At 42.3% G+C, this 16790-nt stretch overlaps 1 protein-coding gene across 2 annotated transcripts in view; it reads right to left on the bottom strand.

Moving 5' to 3' along the window:
- Positions 1 to 16790, bottom strand: part of HAT1 (histone acetyltransferase 1) — a gene marked incomplete at its 5' end in the record, with an annotated part of 82909 nt that overhangs the window by 61274 nt on the left and 4845 nt on the right. Inside the window, 4 exons of one of the 2 annotated variants that reach the window (XM_082260303.1) lie at positions 4372 to 4492; positions 7985 to 8060; positions 10417 to 10488; positions 14547 to 14877. In XM_082260303.1, the coding sequence (XP_082116429.1) occupies positions 4372 to 4492; positions 7985 to 8060; positions 10417 to 10488; positions 14547 to 14877 (600 nt within the window). Of the gene's footprint in view, positions 1 to 4371; positions 4493 to 7984; positions 8061 to 10416; positions 10489 to 14546; positions 14878 to 16790 lie in introns of those variants that run through there. The other variant, XM_082260304.1, reaches the window with a different exon arrangement.

The raw sequence follows: 16790 nt of genomic DNA on the forward strand, positions 1-16790 counted from the left end.
CATTCCACAGGCAGACACAATTTTAAAGCGTGAAATGTTTGGTATCTATTTACTCTGCGTTACATCTTTCACATTATACAAAAAATATGGGCTAACTTTAAGGTTTTTTTTTTTTTTTTTTAATTAGTGAAAGTTTTTTTTTTTCCCCCAAAAAAAATCTGCCATTGAACAACTGCTGCACAAATACCATGACATAAAAAATTGCAAAACTCACCATTTTATTCTATAGGGCCTCTGCTAAAAATGTAGGAGCGAAGTGTCAGAATTGGCCCGGATGGCAAGTAGTTAAAACACGTTGACTGCCCATTCTGCATATACTGCGGCAGGGCAGCTACTCTGTGCCAGATCACGTACCTACTACGTGATCTGACAGCGGCGGGTACCACAGACTTGATGTCCGCTGGCACCCACCGATTTTACAATACACAGGCAAAACGGTCATCTGCCCATGTAAGCTGTTCTGTCACTAGGGAAGGTATTGATCCTGTGTTCCTGCAGAATACATATTGATCTAAATTGATAAAGAAATTACATTTTTTGATTAGGTTTCATAGCAGAAATTGTCAGTTAAAGTAACGCAGTGCCGTATTGCAAAAAATGGCCTGGTCAGGAAGGGAGGTAAATCTTATATGGAGGTCAAGCAGTTAACGAATTGATTATTGATCACATCTGTTTTTCACAGGTTTTACTTTGATTACAAGAGCGCGGCATTTATGTATATAAAGGGGAGTTCATAACTTATTGTATTTAGCACAAAAAAACGGTTATCCACTTAGATAGAGGGGGTATATGGTTTACATGCTGGCAGCCTCCAAGGAGTAGGGAAACCACAGTAGCATTTGCATAGGATCTTTGCAGTTTTTCACCTGCTTTCAATCACAGTGCAGAAATATATTAGCACAAGTCCTCCACATATGGGTAATACAGTATGTCCCCTACCGACACACAGAGCACAGAGGATCTATGAAAACATATTCAGGCACAACAGTATCAGGCAAAATCATTTTTGGGATGCAAGTCAGTATATGATTGGCATGGTTTGTTTTGACTGCTGCTCAGTGTCCACACTGCTCCTCAGCACCAACAAAGTTCAATTATTGCTACAATCATTAGAAACCACATACGATTGTCCTAGTGGGAAACCCTTTCTTCACCATCTCCCTCTGTCCCTTTCTTGTAATCGATCTCTGTATTTATACATGACGTTTCGGCTTCAGACACATACACTCAACCATATTACTTGTCAACTCCTAGGAGCCACTACTGAGCCAACCACTGTTTTCCTCCCAGGGGCTTCAGGAAACCTATAGCTACCCCTGTACTAAGTGTTTGCGTCTATGGTAAAAATGAACGCTTCTAATGTAGATGGATGGTGGATCTGCAGCTAAGCCAACTTTTGATGTGTAAATAGTTAATTACTTTCCTCTATTTTTTTATTGCAACTATGAAAGCCTTCAATAAATACTCTGAAACAGAAACATACTACCGTTAAGGCTATTTGATGTTTCCAATATTTTTATGTGTAATATAAAATGACACCATCGCCTTTGGCCACAATAGACTGAGTGTAGACTTGCTATCCACTTCTGCTGGCTCCATATTTGCTGCACCCTTGTCTACCCCATGACAAACTATGGTAATTCCTGTATCAAGTTTAGGACCTTAGGGTTGGGTTACAATGCAGAAAGGATGAAAATACATGTGTGTGTGAAAACTCCTGTGAAAAAAGATTTTTCAATTAGGCATGAGGATGAGATGATGGATGTAGAAAACAAGTGCAGGGAAGCAGACACTGAGGGGACAGACAACAGGGCAAAGATCACATTGCTAAACATCTGCAGTTATACTCATGTTACTACTTTATTTGGAGGGAGTAAACATATTCTATGCAGGCGCATTCATGAGGTACAAATAGACTTGTGATTATTGCAATGTCTAGCCTCTAGGCATATTCATCAATAGCTGGTGGCACCAAAAATTTCAGCAAATAAAGAATGACAAATATTGTGCCTGGAGGGTATTACAAACATGGCTGTTGCAAATATTCTGATTAAAAAATGTTTCTTTCAAGCGTTGAAGGAAGTACAAAAAATGTAATTTCTGGCATCCTGAATAAAATGCTAGTGACCTGGCTGTGTCTGATACATGAAAAAGTGAGCTAACTCAAACACCCTCCCCAAAACCTTGCTCTCCACTGCACTTACACTGTTTTGTACCATCCTTTCCTCCTGGGATGGCTCAGAGCAATTCTAATTGGTCGGTCTGCGCCGAACCCGTGACCACACCAATACTCGCTCACCACTGGAATGCTACAAGGCCTCTAGGCTGTTTACTGCATTTTTCAGATGCCTGGACCACTACACTGGCTGAGTGGGCAGTAGAAGATAATCAAGGAAGGAGAAGAGTGCAGAGGGGACCCAGTATGTGGGAAAGTGTAGCGTGTTAGTACACTTTTTTGTGAAAAGGTGAACTAGCACTTTAAGCGTTTTGGAATCCCAGAACAGAACACATATGCTTTAAATGAATGTCAGAAGAGTGTCAAAATCTCTTCTTACTAGATTTGGTCAAAGTCAGTGACTCAGATATTTTTTAAGAATAAGTCAGCAATGGCAGCAAAGAAACAAACAAAGCAATCATTTTCCCCAAGTACAGCCAGGCTAAGATCTGTGGCCTGGCCACATTAGGTATTCCAGCTAGGAAATTAAAGGTTTTGGCAAAAGTCCCCTCTTCTAAAAGGCCGACGACGCCAAAAAGGGTCGGGCTCTAAAGAACTAAAGGACCTTTCAGTGGAGTCAGAAAACTGCTTAAAACTTCATTTTTTGGTTTAACCCAATTTCAGAAGGGTTGTAGAAACTAGTGTCTTCTCCTCCCACATCAAATCATTTGTTCTGCAAAGAGGGGGAAAGGCAAAAAAAAAAAAACAAAACCGAAGTACAGAGAAACCGTAATGAAAAACAGAAACCGTGTGTCAGAGTATAAATGCCTATATTCCTACATAAATCAATATCAGTCGAGTGGGCTCTGTAACAGATATTCAAATTCCTGCAATTTCTTTTTTTAACCACTTGCCGACTGCCGCACGACTATTTACGTCGGCAGTCAGCCCCTCACAGGCAAAGTGACGTAGATCTACGTCGCTAGCCTGTGAGGGTCTAGGGAGCGAGCGAGCGCCCCCGGAGGCGTGGTCACGGACCCCCCCGCGCGTGTGACCTGATGTCCGCCGGTCACTCGGCGATCGCCGCTGCAGAGGGAGAAAGTCAGGCGGCTAGTGTAAACAAGCCGCCTGTCATTCTCCCCTGTGTAGAAACAGTGATCATACGGTTCTACTATGTAGGACCGTTGATCACTGTTCCTACAGCTCAAGCCACAGTTAGAATCACGCCCCTAGGGACACACACAGCCCCTCCCTCTCAAAAAAAGTTAACCCCTTCACTGCCAGTGTCATTTTTAACAGTACATATGTATAGCACTGATTACTGTAGAAATGTCACTGGTAACCCCAAAAGTGTCAAAAATGTCAGTCAAGGGTCCGATCTGTCCGCCGCAATTTCGCAGATCAACGCCATTACGCGTTAAAAAAAAAAAAAAAAAAAAAAAAAAATTTTCCCTGTTAGTAAACGCGATAACTTTTGCGCAAACCAATCAAAATATGCTTTTTGCGATTTTTTTTACCAAACATATGTAGCATAAAACAAATTGGCCGAAAATGTTAAAAAAATTTTGATTTTTACATTTTTTTGGGGGGGAATTTCATATAAAAAAATTGCTTTTTTTGCAAAATTGATGCTCTTTTTTTGTTTATAGCGCATGATCCAAAAAAAAAAAAAAAAAAAAAAAAAAAAAAAAATCGCACAGGTGATCAAATACCACCAAAAGAAAGCTCTGTTTGTGGGAAAAAAAGGACGTCAAATTCGTTTAGGTACAGCGTCGCACGACCGCGCAATTGTCCATTAAAGTCACGCAGTGCCGAATCGCAAAATAGGCCCTGGTCAGGAAGGGGGTAAAATCTTCCGGGGCTTAAGTGGTTAAGAGAACACAAGCCCTGTTGCGCAACCTTCAGCCCATTGATCCTTTTTGTGCAGCACTCGGGGCTCTTGCAGACATCAATCTAATTCCCTATTGCACTGTCATAGCAGTGATTTCTAGTAGTCTCATGTAATGTGTCCCCAGTCAATGACTGTTTTCTGAAGCAGATCCCAAAATCCTGCGCCACGTTGGCAGCCTCAGACCACCCTGCGCCACGTCATCAGCCTCTGACCACCACCCTGCATCACGTCAGCAGCCTCTGACCACTTGTAAGTAAAACGTCATAAAATGATTTTACGCAGGTCATATTGAACGAAAAGTGATTAAAACAGTAAAGGAACTTACCTGAACTCCATCAAATTTGTCATCAACCTTGGCACTATACTGTACGCGGAACATGGAGGAGAGGTTTCCTGCACTGTAGTACAGCAAGATCTGCAAACCCTTGTATCCAAAAGCCACTTCACTGATAAGACAAACAGAACATACTATTAGCAAATGTATGCAATAAAAGTAAAAATGAAAAGCTATTTCAACGCTAGAGTCCCAGGTGGCATCCTAAAACGGCGCTAAAATAGCAGCTATTTATCCAAGCATTAAATTTGGCTGCTATGGGCCCCAGGGGCTTTTAGCACTGGGACTACCAGCTGTCACTGGCAACCGGGTTCCAGTGCTAAGCCCAGGAGCAGAAATGATCAGCTGCTGGGCTTCCGGTCTGCTACAGAGTACTTTAAACTCTTTTTACTGCAAGAGACAAAAAAAATGCAGTATAGGAGTTCAAACAGTGCATCAATATCCATACAAGGTATTGCAATAACAAAGCAAAGTAGTACGAACATTGTGTCTCAAAACTGTAGAGACCAGTCAAACATAAAACAGGTCAGGTGCAACAATAAATGTTAGCATTGAGTGTATGCATGACATACAGTAACTCTAGTTGGAACTATCATAACATTAAGTATTGAGCACAAAAAAAAATTAATTGTATCAAGTAAATCTATATATAGTTAGAGTTGAAGAGGTCCATATGTCCCAAATTTTGTTGCATTTTTTTGAACATCCCCTATGTTCGACCACCAACTTCTTATAAGGCAGAATTTGAATGACCGATTGAATACATTGATGTACTGAAGAAGGGGTGGGCTGAATCCATTTAAGAGGTATGGATTTCCTAGCCAAAAAAAGGGGTCTCCCAATAGCATTCTCACATATCGGGGCCAGGTCTCCTCATCAAGGATACCCAGGAGACAAAACCTCCAGTGTTAGGGGTACTAGCATAGACAGTACGGTAGATAAAACCACCACCTTTTGCCAGAACCTAGCAATAATTGGGCACTGCCAAATTAGATGAATAAAGTCAGCTCTAGGGCAATTGCATCTTGCAAAATTCGGTGATGGTATACGATGCATAGTGTGCAATCTAATTGGGGTTAGGCAAGACTGATGGAACATATACAGTTGGGTCAGCCTATTATTATTGAGGGGGCAATGCTGTGGGCACTCTGCATTGATTGGGGCAATGCTGTGGGCAGCATGCCAGCTTCAGCTTTTGGTCTTTGCAGGGTTGATAGTTTTAGCTTATGTCTATTCTTGCCCCAGGTGAAGGTGGTAAATAAAGCATCTAGGATTTTAAAGAAGAAGGATTTGGGTACCGGGGCTGACATATGCAACATAATATAAAGACATTTAAGCAAAAGTATAATTTTTAGTAGATTAATTCTAACCGGTACAGATATCGGAAGCTTGGCCCACGTAGCCACTTTAGTTTTAATGGTTTGCATTAGTGGATCTAGATTAGCTTTTAAAGCCTTTATTAGCTACAGCAGTAATGATAATTCCTAGGTATCTGAAAGAAGAGACCACCTTGAGAGGACTTGGCGTTACTCCAGAGTGAAGGGTGTGTGCGTTTAAAAGGCATTAATGTAGATTTTTGCCAAATGATCTTGAGACCAGAGCAAGATACAAAAGTTTCTATAATACGCGTTGCCGCTTGCAAGGTCTGAGCATTGTTCAAATAAAGCAGTGTTCCCCAACCCCCGGGCCGCGGACTGGTACCGGTCCGTGGATCAAACGGTACCGGGCCGCCCGAGGAACTTTAAATGATTTCACTGTGGCGGCCGAGGCGAAGAGCATTGCTCCCCCCGAGCCCGACCATTGTGTGACAATAGCGAATGAAAATTTTATTTCATTGCATTTTACAGAAAATTACAGCGGCTGCAGAATGTAAAGGAAAGGTAATTTTTAATAACATTAATTTACAATACGACTTGGGTTGCAACTGTATACATTATATATTTTGTTTTTTATCCACAAAATTGTTACCCTTTAGGGCTCTCTCACACGGGCGATCGTTTTTTTGACTCCGCTCCTTTTTTTTTTTTTTTTTCACCGAGCGGATGACACTTATGTCATCCGCTCCGTATGTCCGCTTATCATCCCATCCGTTTGTGGACGATATACGGACATAATGCAAGTCTATGGGCATTGTGGATGTCAGCGGATGACACCGCTGACATACGATTTTGCTTCCTTTCCTTTTTTTTAAACGGAGAAAAAATAGGGTTCTGTTCCGTTCCAGAACTGAAAGGAAGAAAATCGGATGTCAGCGGATGGTCATCCGCTGACATCCATAATGCCATTGACATACATTAGGTCCGTAAATCATCCGCAAAAAAATAGGATGATTTGCGGACACACAGAGCGCCCGTGTGAAAGGGCCCTTAAAAGGTCCAACTCCAGCCAAAAATTATTTTGTTTTGAGTGTAGAAGAGTTAAAGCCTTCTCCTATTAGAGCCTGCCCGTTTTTTTTTTTTTTTGTTTATTGAGGGAACAACCTCCCCACCAATGGGGTTACATGCAGAAATACAAACCTGACAAATTTTAATTATTCATACTTTAACCACTTGCCTACTGTGCACTTAAACCCCCTTCCCATCCAGACCAATTTTTAGCTCTCAGCGCTCTCACACTTTGAATGACAATTGCGCGGTCATGCTACACTGTACCCATATGAAATTTTTATAATTTTTTTCACACAAATAGAGCTTTCTTTTGGTGCTATTTAATCACCTCTGGGGTTTTTATTTTTTACAAAAAAAAAGACAGAAAATTAAAAAAAAAAAAAGTTTCTTATTTTCTGCGAGTAAATTTTGAAAATAAATACATTTTTCTCCTTCACTGATGTGCGCTGATGAGGCGGCACTGATAGGCTGCACTGATGGGCAATGATGAGGTGGCACTTATGGGCACTGATGAGGTGGCACTAATATGCCACACTGATGAGCACTGATAGGCGGCACTGATGAGCACTGAGAGGCGGCACTGATGGGCACTGGCGGATGGCACTGATGAGCACTGATGGGCAGCACCATCAGTGCCCACACTCAGTGCCCATAGTGCTGCCAGTCAGTGCTCATCAGTGCCTAGATGAGCAGGCACTGATGGGCACTGATTGTGGGCACTGATGGGGGGCAATGATGGCAGGCACTGTGGGCACTGATGGTGGGCACTGTGTATGTTTTTTACCTCTAGTAATCAGGGCACTGGTGATCAGTGCCCTGATTACATTCTTCTGTGTCCTCTGAGGCTGAGCAGCTCTCCTCCTTCCTCACACTGCAGTCTCTGTGAGGAAGGAGCGCTGGCGATGAGAGATGATCTCATATGTTTACATATGAGATCATCTCTCATCGCACGGCCCGATCACGTGGTAAATGGCCGCTGTGATTGGCCATTTACCACGATCTGTGATTGGCTGTGTCCAAGGGACACGGCCAACACAGATTTTCCCCGATGCATGCTCGCGGGAGCACGCGGGGAGCCTGTGTCTGCGAGGCCGTTTAAAGACGGCCTCCCGAAAATGTGGGTCCGCGCTGCAGCCGTCTTTCGGCTATAGCGCGGACAAGAAGTAGTTAATGTAATTTTTGATTGAAAAATCTTAGATTATACATGCATTACTTACTCATCTCCAAATAACTGATGACTGAACTCAGGATTAAAGGTTGTGCCATCATCTTCAATATCTTCAGGAAAACGCACTATAATAAAATGGGAACATATACAAATATATTTTACTCTAGAATTAAAGTCAAGTTTAGCTAAAAAAAAAAAAAATAATAAATAATAATCAGCACAAATAACGGTACTATAAAAGTGTGATGTGTCCCTCGTGTTGCGGTTTGCTGATTTAGAAGAAATCTTTCTCCTCCGATCACCCCTACCCTCACTGTAATCTTCCAATATGCCAGGCATTAAAAGAGGTGAAGGAGCTTCAGCAGGGTCTCATCAAGAGTGCCAACTATGCTCTCCCTCTCCCTCTCCCACCTACCTCCTCCATTCATATAAGATGTACTATCTTCTCTATGAGTGAAACACAATCTATGAATGGGGGGGGGGGGAATCATGATTTATTCATCCGCCAGCATTCAACTGTCCTCCATTTATTCATTGTTTTGCATTTACAGAAACTATAGTGGAGCCGTGGTTGCAGTTGCATTAACTAAATTAACCTCCACAACATTGGAAGATTACGGTAGGAGGGGACCAGGAGACAGTGGCACAAGGGACACATCGCTCTTCTCACGTGCTGTTTTTTTTCTCCTTCTATACTTACGATTTAGGAATTGCAATCCACACTGCAAGTAACTAAATGTAACGTGCAAAGTGCTTGTAAGACAATACTGATGCAACTCAGATTAGCGCCTTTACTGGATCATGCACTGACCCCTTACAATTGGGAATTTTAGCCTACTAGATTGGGGGGGGGGGGGGGGGGGAATCAAGCTGGCAATGACTAGGAATTAGCACATGCACAGTACTACACAGTTTACTGGTTTGGGAGCAGTGCCCACTGATGCTTTTTTATGGGTGAAACAGTGCTGAAAGCGTTTGTTACCCTAAAAACAAATACTGTTCCCTTAAAGCATGTTATACAACACAGTGCTTGTGCTGTCATTTGGCCCCCCTGTAACACCTAAAAAACCTGGCTGATCCTAACAGTTTCTACCCTCCCCCTGTACCCTGACCACGGTATATCATGGCTGCTGAGCCCAGACACCGTGGTCAGTTTACATCCCTCCATCATCTGCAGCCCTGCACTGTTCCCTCAATTCTCCTCCCCCCCCCCCTGTCTGCCTGCTCCTGTCAGTGCCCACCCCTCCCCTCCTGCTGCTCTCATATTTATTATAAAATATTCCTATCCACTCTGTAATGGAAGTGTCCCTGTGTCTGTATTATTGAAAAAATATGACGATCTGTACCTATATCAGAGTGGCTCCCGGCGATCACATGACCACTCACCTCTCTTTTCCCTGGCTGACGTCAGCGGCAGTGCTTGGGCCCGCTGACTGGAGCGGTCAGCAGAGCAATGGGACCTGCTCTGGTACAGATACAGATCTGCATATTTTTTCTATAAGACAGGCACAGGAGCACTTCTTGTTATATTACAGGGTGGATTTGATTATTTTACAGTAAAACCACTTTAGGCTTTATAGATACATGTTTTAAAGCTGTGATCTTGAACTTGGCTTCTCCAACTAGTAAGTCACAGACCTAGAACATAAAAAAAAAAAAAAAAAAAAAAAAAAAAACACTCCCAGAACATCTTCATGGCGCTGGCAAGAACAAGATTTATGATAAATAAAAAAAAACAAAAACACTTAAAAAGTAACACAATAGGCAAAACTTTTTTTATTTTTTTATTTTTTTTTTAACATTTTGGATACAGCAAGGGAAGGTTATAACACCAGTCAGAATTTTTTTCATTTCACCATCGATGTCAAATTTTGGAGATTTTCCTTCACTTACTGTCCCAAATCCAGACAGGGAGAGGAAATCCCTGCAAATTAAGGTAATTACTTGGGGACCCCCCCTGTCCTGTATTACTTTTCTGGGGACAACCCAAATTTTGGGATTTTCTTTTACTTTCAATGATAATGGTAGACAGAACAAAACGAGAGGGGGAATCTATAAATGGGGACACAGACAACAATAAACACTGACAAGCATTCTAATCCCTCTGTACTCTATCCAAAACTAAGAAAAAAAGTTTTGCCTTTAGTTATACATTAACATATAACTATTACTTCAGCCAACTAGCAGAAATATAAAGACTAGGCACCACCTGTGTTTATTAGTACCACTGAATTTGGTAACCGTCTGTTCTAATCAACAGTACAAAGAAAAGCAAGGCCTGTACAAAGTATTGATGGGGGTTGTAGGTATGCATTGTGGAAGGCTGAGAAGCAGAATTTCTGAAACCAGGACCTTGTATACAGAAAGGCTGTTGAAGTGGCTTTCGGTGTGCAATGCAACAACTAAACAGAGCCCAGTGTAGATTTGGAAGGGTCATTCTAGTAGGTAGTTTTACTTAATGACATCATCTAATGAACACACCTAATTTCAACTTAATGGCTTCATTTGTGTTACACTTGTACTCAGCAAGCTTCTTCTCCATAGCACTGAGGCCTAAAGAAAAAAGAAAAGAAAAATACATCACTGAGAAGCAGGATTGCATTTAGGTATAAAAACTAAAAAAACAGCAAGATTAACAACCTCAACGCCGGACACTTTCACTCCCTTCCTGTCCAGGCCATTTTTCAGATTTCAGCACTCTCATATTTTGAATGACAATTACTCAGTCATGCAACACTGTACCATACCCATATGAATTGGTTTTATAATTTTATGAGACAAATAGGGCTTTCTTTTGGTGGTATTTATTCACCGCAGTTTTTTTTTTCCTTTTGCTATACAAGATAAAAAAAAAAAAACAAAGTTTTGTAAAAAAATATTATTTTCTTAACTACTTCCAGACCGCCCACCGAGTATTTACGTCGATACTTTGACGTTAAATACCGGAGTTATGGCAGCCTGGTATTTTCTTACATGGCCGGCGGTCCTCTTTCATATAAGATTCATCACGGAATCACTTTTAGGAGCGGCAGGAGAGGTGCCCACCACCTCCCTCCTGCCACCTCCCAGTCCTTTCCCCCACTTACTGGAGCAGTCGGTAGTGGGGAAAACAATAAGATCCCTGGGTTGCCGGGCAGGAAGTTGAACAAGGGCAAGATGGCCCCCACTCGACTATGCCCTTGGAGGACCAGAGCGACAAACGTCACTTCCGCCAAACAGCCTTAAAAAAAAAAAAATTATATTTTATATATATATATATATATATATATACACATATATATACATATATATATATATATATATATATATATATATATATATATATATATATATATATATATATATATATATATATACACACACACACACACACATATACATATATATATATACACACACACATAAAAATATTTTTTTTTTAACTGCTTTTACGTGTAAATGTGAGATCTGATGTCTTTTTGACCCCAGATCTCACATTAAAGAGGTGCTGTCATGCTTAGTTCTATTACAAGGGAGGTTTATATTCCTTGTAATAGGAATAAAAGAGTGATAAATTCACATATGTAAATGGTGTGAGGTATCGCCGCGATTGTTAGAACGAGAGCAATAATTCTAGCACTAAACCTCCTCTGTAACTGTAAACTAGTAACCTGTAGTAAAGTTGCACGATTAAATCGTAAAAAGAAAAAAAAAAAACGCGATCTCGATTCATTGTATATTAGTCTGTGTGAAAATTGTAGTCTACAAATTGTGGTATATTTATTTGAAAATTGATCAGTCCTGATGTAACAACTATATCTCACTTCTCGTGGCCCTAAAATGCCAGGACAGTACAAATACCCTCTTTATGGAAAGTAGACAGTCCAAGGTATTTACTGTCATTTTTTTTTCCCCACAAAATGTTCATTTTATCAAGTTATTTCTCACATACAGCATTGGCATACTTGCAATTACACCCCAAAACACCGATATTTTGGCCAATGCATATCGGTATCAGCCGATATTTTCATACATTTAAAAAAAAAAAAAAAAATTTGACAGGTACTCTTGAGGAGGGATCTGGGGGGTCTAAAAGACCCCCAAACCCCTCCTCTGCACTTAAAAGCATTCAAAACGCCAAGTTTGGCAGTTTTGAATGCTGTCATTTTTTTTTAATCTGGCGCCAGTACCCGGAAGTGATGTCATGACATCTCTTCATTGCTTATATCTTTAATTTGAATATGTGAGTGGTATATTCAATAACATTTGTAAATGGAATTATGCAATGTGAAATCATTTTACTTTTACATGAGCAATATTTGGAATATCGGCCAGTTCCGGGGCCGATACAGATAGATCGGCAAAAGTCATCATCGGCCCTCGATATATCGGCCTTGATGATAATCGGTCGATCCCTACTAAATATGCTTACTGACTGTGTGGGGGGAATGGCTCTGTGACAGGGAGAGAGAGAATGGGGTTTCAGCTTAGCTGAATCTCCTGATCTTTCTGTGTGCGACAGAAGACTCGCCTGCTTTGTTTATATAAGCAGGTGGGTCTTTTGTCAGTTTCTCAGATCGCGGGAGGCCGGCAGCGATCGCCGCTCCCGCTCCTGCCGCAGCCGAGATTGCGTACACGAAATCACGTAGATATACGTGATTTTGCGCAGTTGAGCCGCCCTGCCACAGTATATCTGTGGTGGGAGGTTGGCAACTGGCAAAACACAAAGTTGGTCAGTTTTAGAAGATATTTTTTACACTTAGAATTTCACCCCAAAACACATTCTGCTACTCCTCCCAATTATGGGGATACCACATATTTGGGACTTTTTTAAAGTTTGGACTGATTATGTATCAGCCGCTGTATCTTGTGCATCACAAACATTACCTAACATTGTATAGAAAATAATGTACTGTGAGTGTCCATGCACACATAGGCAGTTATCAGCAGATTTTGGCAGGGGCGTTTTCTTTTTCTGGCTGGAAAAAACCCAGAACTAGTGGGTTTTGAGAGGAGTTTTGTCAGCTGTAAAAACGCTCCAACTCTAATAAAAGCTGAAAAAACGCAGCTTTTCGGCGTTTATCAGCTTTTTTGAGCCATAAGCTTTTGTGGGAGTAAAGGGGAGTATAACATTGCTAAAGACAGCTTTAAAACACTGGAAAACACTGAAAAACTCATTCTACAGTTTTCTACAGTTAGCCCCGGTTCACATTTGTGCGAGTGCCGGTCTCGCATGTAATATCGGAGCGCACTGCTCCGACATTACATGCGATCAGCTGTGCGGTGCGAGTTTAGCCATACAGTTTGTATGGCTAAATTCGCATCGCACCCGGAGCAAACACGCACAGGAGGCATTTTTGCAGCCGCATCAGGATCGGATCGCACAGCGGTTCACACTTGTGCGATCCGCTCCTGTGCGAACTGCACGATCACACTGCGATATGCGATCAAACTGGGGGTGTCGTTAAGATTACATTGACACCCCCAGCGTATCGCATATGGCAGTGTGAACTGCCGAGGGTGCGTGTGCGATGCGGGAACAGGCTGCGAATTCGCAGCCTTCCCGCATCGCATAAATGTGAACCGAGCCTTAACACTACTGGCTTTTTTATTATGTCCAGTGTGCATGAGGCCGAATGGTCGCCACTGTGGTCAGGGGATATAGCTTAATATAGTGTCACCTATAGCAGTCCCCATTCCTATAAACCAAACAGGCCAAGCCTACTGGAACATGGCTGCCCCCAAGAAATTCCATATTTTCTGGCCAGGAAGTACAGGAGACCGAAGTAAGAACAAACTAATTCAGTTGGTTCCAGGAGTGCAGTTGTCCGCAGGAGATGGCGGAGACCGGTGTCTCACAGGGATGCAGTCAGCTAAATGTGCAGATGGGTCAGTTTAGATGGCAGGCAGTGACAATCAAATATAAAAAGGATCGGTCCAGGTAGCAGCCAAAAATGTGGTCAATATAAAGACCAGGGTCAGTACAGACAGCAGGTAGAAACAACACTGCACTGGTGATCAAGAACACTTTGCTGGCTGCACTGGTTCTGGTAAAACTGTACTGATGTGGTGGAGATGAAGGACACTGTTGTTGGCTGCACTTGTCTGGTAGCAATGCCACTGGTATGGTAGCAATCAGGAACACTTGTGACTGGCTGTATTATTAGGCCTCATTCACAGGGCGTGTATCAATGTGTACTTGGTACAAGTTCCATGTTGACCTGAATGGGAATGCTCAGGTGTTCTGTGCATTCCTGTGCAGGCAGTCCCATTTATATCAATTGGGACGCAGCAGTTTAAAGGACACAGCCTCTGTTCCTAATCTGTCTGCATCTCTATGGATGTCTGATTGGAAGCAACAGCTGCGTCCGTGCAACCACTGTGTCCCAATAGACATGATTGGAACTGGCTGCATGGGGATGCAAAGAACACCTGTGCATCCCTGCATGGGAAAGGCATGCATTGACATTGCCCGTGTCAATCCATCCCTCAGAATGACACTGGGACTGATGTAGCGGTGTTCAGGGACACGGTCACTGGCTGCAAAGTTGTGGTGATGAGTGTGTAAGGGCTCGTTTACACATGTGGTTAGGTGGAGGTAGAAGAACCCCATTGTTGAGCTGCATTTTTACCCATTTCCTTTAGGCGATGTCTTACAGTTCGGTCACAGACATTGACTCCAGTTTCTGACCATTTGTTCCTCATTTGTTTTGTTGTGCATTTTCTGTTTTCAAGGCATATTGCTTTAAGTTTTCTATCTTGACACTTTGATGTCTTCCTTGGTCTTCCTGTACGCTTCCCTTTAACAACCTTCCCATTTGATTTGTACTTGGTCCAGATTTTAGACACCGCTGACTGGGAACAACCAACATCTCTTGCAACATTCCGGGATGATTTACCATCTTGAAGAAGTTTTATAATCCTCTCCTTTGTTTCAACTGACATCTCTCGTGTTGGAGCCATGTTTCACATCAATCAGCTCACCAAGGTGTGCAAACACTCCTAACTCCAGACTAATTAGCAGATGTTTGTTTTAGAACTGCAAAGTACATGGTGATTCCATAAACTTTTCCTCAGAATTGAGTGATTCCATATTTTTTTTCCTCTGCTTGATCTGCAAAAACAGTTGCAATTGACTATTTTTTTTCCCCCTTTTTTTATTTTTAAAAGCCAGAAAGTTGGAATGTTAAAGCAGTTTAACCTGAAGAAAAAAAAAAAAAAACACACCTGCAAAACAATGGCATAATGTGCTAGTATGTATCGAATACTAGCACATTATGAAATGCTCATCCTAGAATGAAGCCCCCGCATCGGTGCCCGGTCACCACTGAGGGGGCTGACATGTTCCCCATGCCTTTCTTCTGGGTTGGTGAGTACCCAGAGCCGTGGTGACATCACTCCAGTGCACGCGGGTGCCCTTGGTTCCAGCACGATATGCTGGACCTTCAGAGGCTGCATGCAGAGTGAACATCTCCTAAATGGTGCAGGTTTAGGAGATATTCATTTTGCCTACAGGTAAGCCTTATTTTAGGCTTACCTGTAGGTAAAAATGACCAAGTGGGGTATACAACTGCTTTAAATGAAAATAGTTTTGAGGCATGTCTGTGACTAGTTTGTTTTCTACACAATAAAAACAATTGAATGAACATTTTCCAGTGGCGATTTCATACTTTTTGCCAGGGGTTGTACTCCCAATTTGAATAAATTGAGCCTTACTGTAACTGCGCCATCACTGCACACAGTTGCAGGACATTAAAAAAAAAAAAAAAGAAAAAAAGTCACCAGAGCAGTCAGTGTCACTATGGTGACATTTTACTGGTCCAATCAACAATCAGACACTGTATGCTACAATGGTATACAGTGTCACTGATCACTAACCAGAGCAATACACTGTCACCATAGTAATACTGCACTGCTCTGGTGACAGTGATCCTGTGGTATCTGTGATATGTTAAAGAAGCATTCCAGATAAAAGCCCAGAAAAAGAAAACAAATGCAGCCACTGCATCTGATGAATCGTAAGCTGCAATAGATCACATTTATTTTATTTTAGTTTAATACCGCTTGGGGGTAGAGGAGTTTAGATGTATTAGCAGATTTATACTAACAAATGGAAACCAAACTGCAGCTAATCTAATATAATAAAGTCCAAGTGTTTCTGCATCCAGTCCCTATGTCCGTGGGATTGCGCTACTGCGCATGTGCCCCACGGACAGCCGTTGGGACTTGGAGTGCAGAGACTTCGGACAGAAGAACTGCTGTGTACGAGGGGAGGGGGCGTGTCGTCAAGTGCCAATGATGGCCAAGACCAATCACGCGAGAGTGGGCAGAGGTGCTTCGTTGGCAAAGACCAATCACGCGAGAGTGGACGGAGGTACTTAGTCATCACGCAAGGAAGAGTCAGCATGTCCCGCCTGGTCTCTCAATCAGGATATGCGTATCACCACCGGCCAACCACGGGAGAAGATGCGTTCCACAGGCTGGAGCCTGTGACAGCACACCTTCCTCTACATTAAGTGTATCCCCACTGGCTAACCGGTGTTCTGTCAGAAAACCCTACCCCATCAAATTTCCCAAACAACGGCCGAAGAACACAGATCGTGTGGGTGTATATGGAGCGCCCTCTGCTGGCTGGAGGTCATCTTCACCCAGGAACAGAGCGCCCCACTGCTGACATATAGTTAGTGGTGTACACAGCGCCGTCTAATGGTCAAAAGACAGAATGGCCAGAAAAAGTGTCTAAAGCGAAAGTAAAGGCAAAACCCAACTAAATGGAGATGTGCCACAGCCCTTACGTTGTTATCAAAATTCCCTACCTATTCTGTGCATGTGCAGTAAGATGTGTGACGCGGCTACAGCTGGTGCATGACGAACCT

Source organism: Pelophylax lessonae, assembly GCF_965119305.1.
Source record: "Pelophylax lessonae genome assembly, chromosome: 6".
In the NCBI taxonomy this organism is placed as follows: Eukaryota; Metazoa; Chordata; class Amphibia; order Anura; family Ranidae; genus Pelophylax; species Pelophylax lessonae.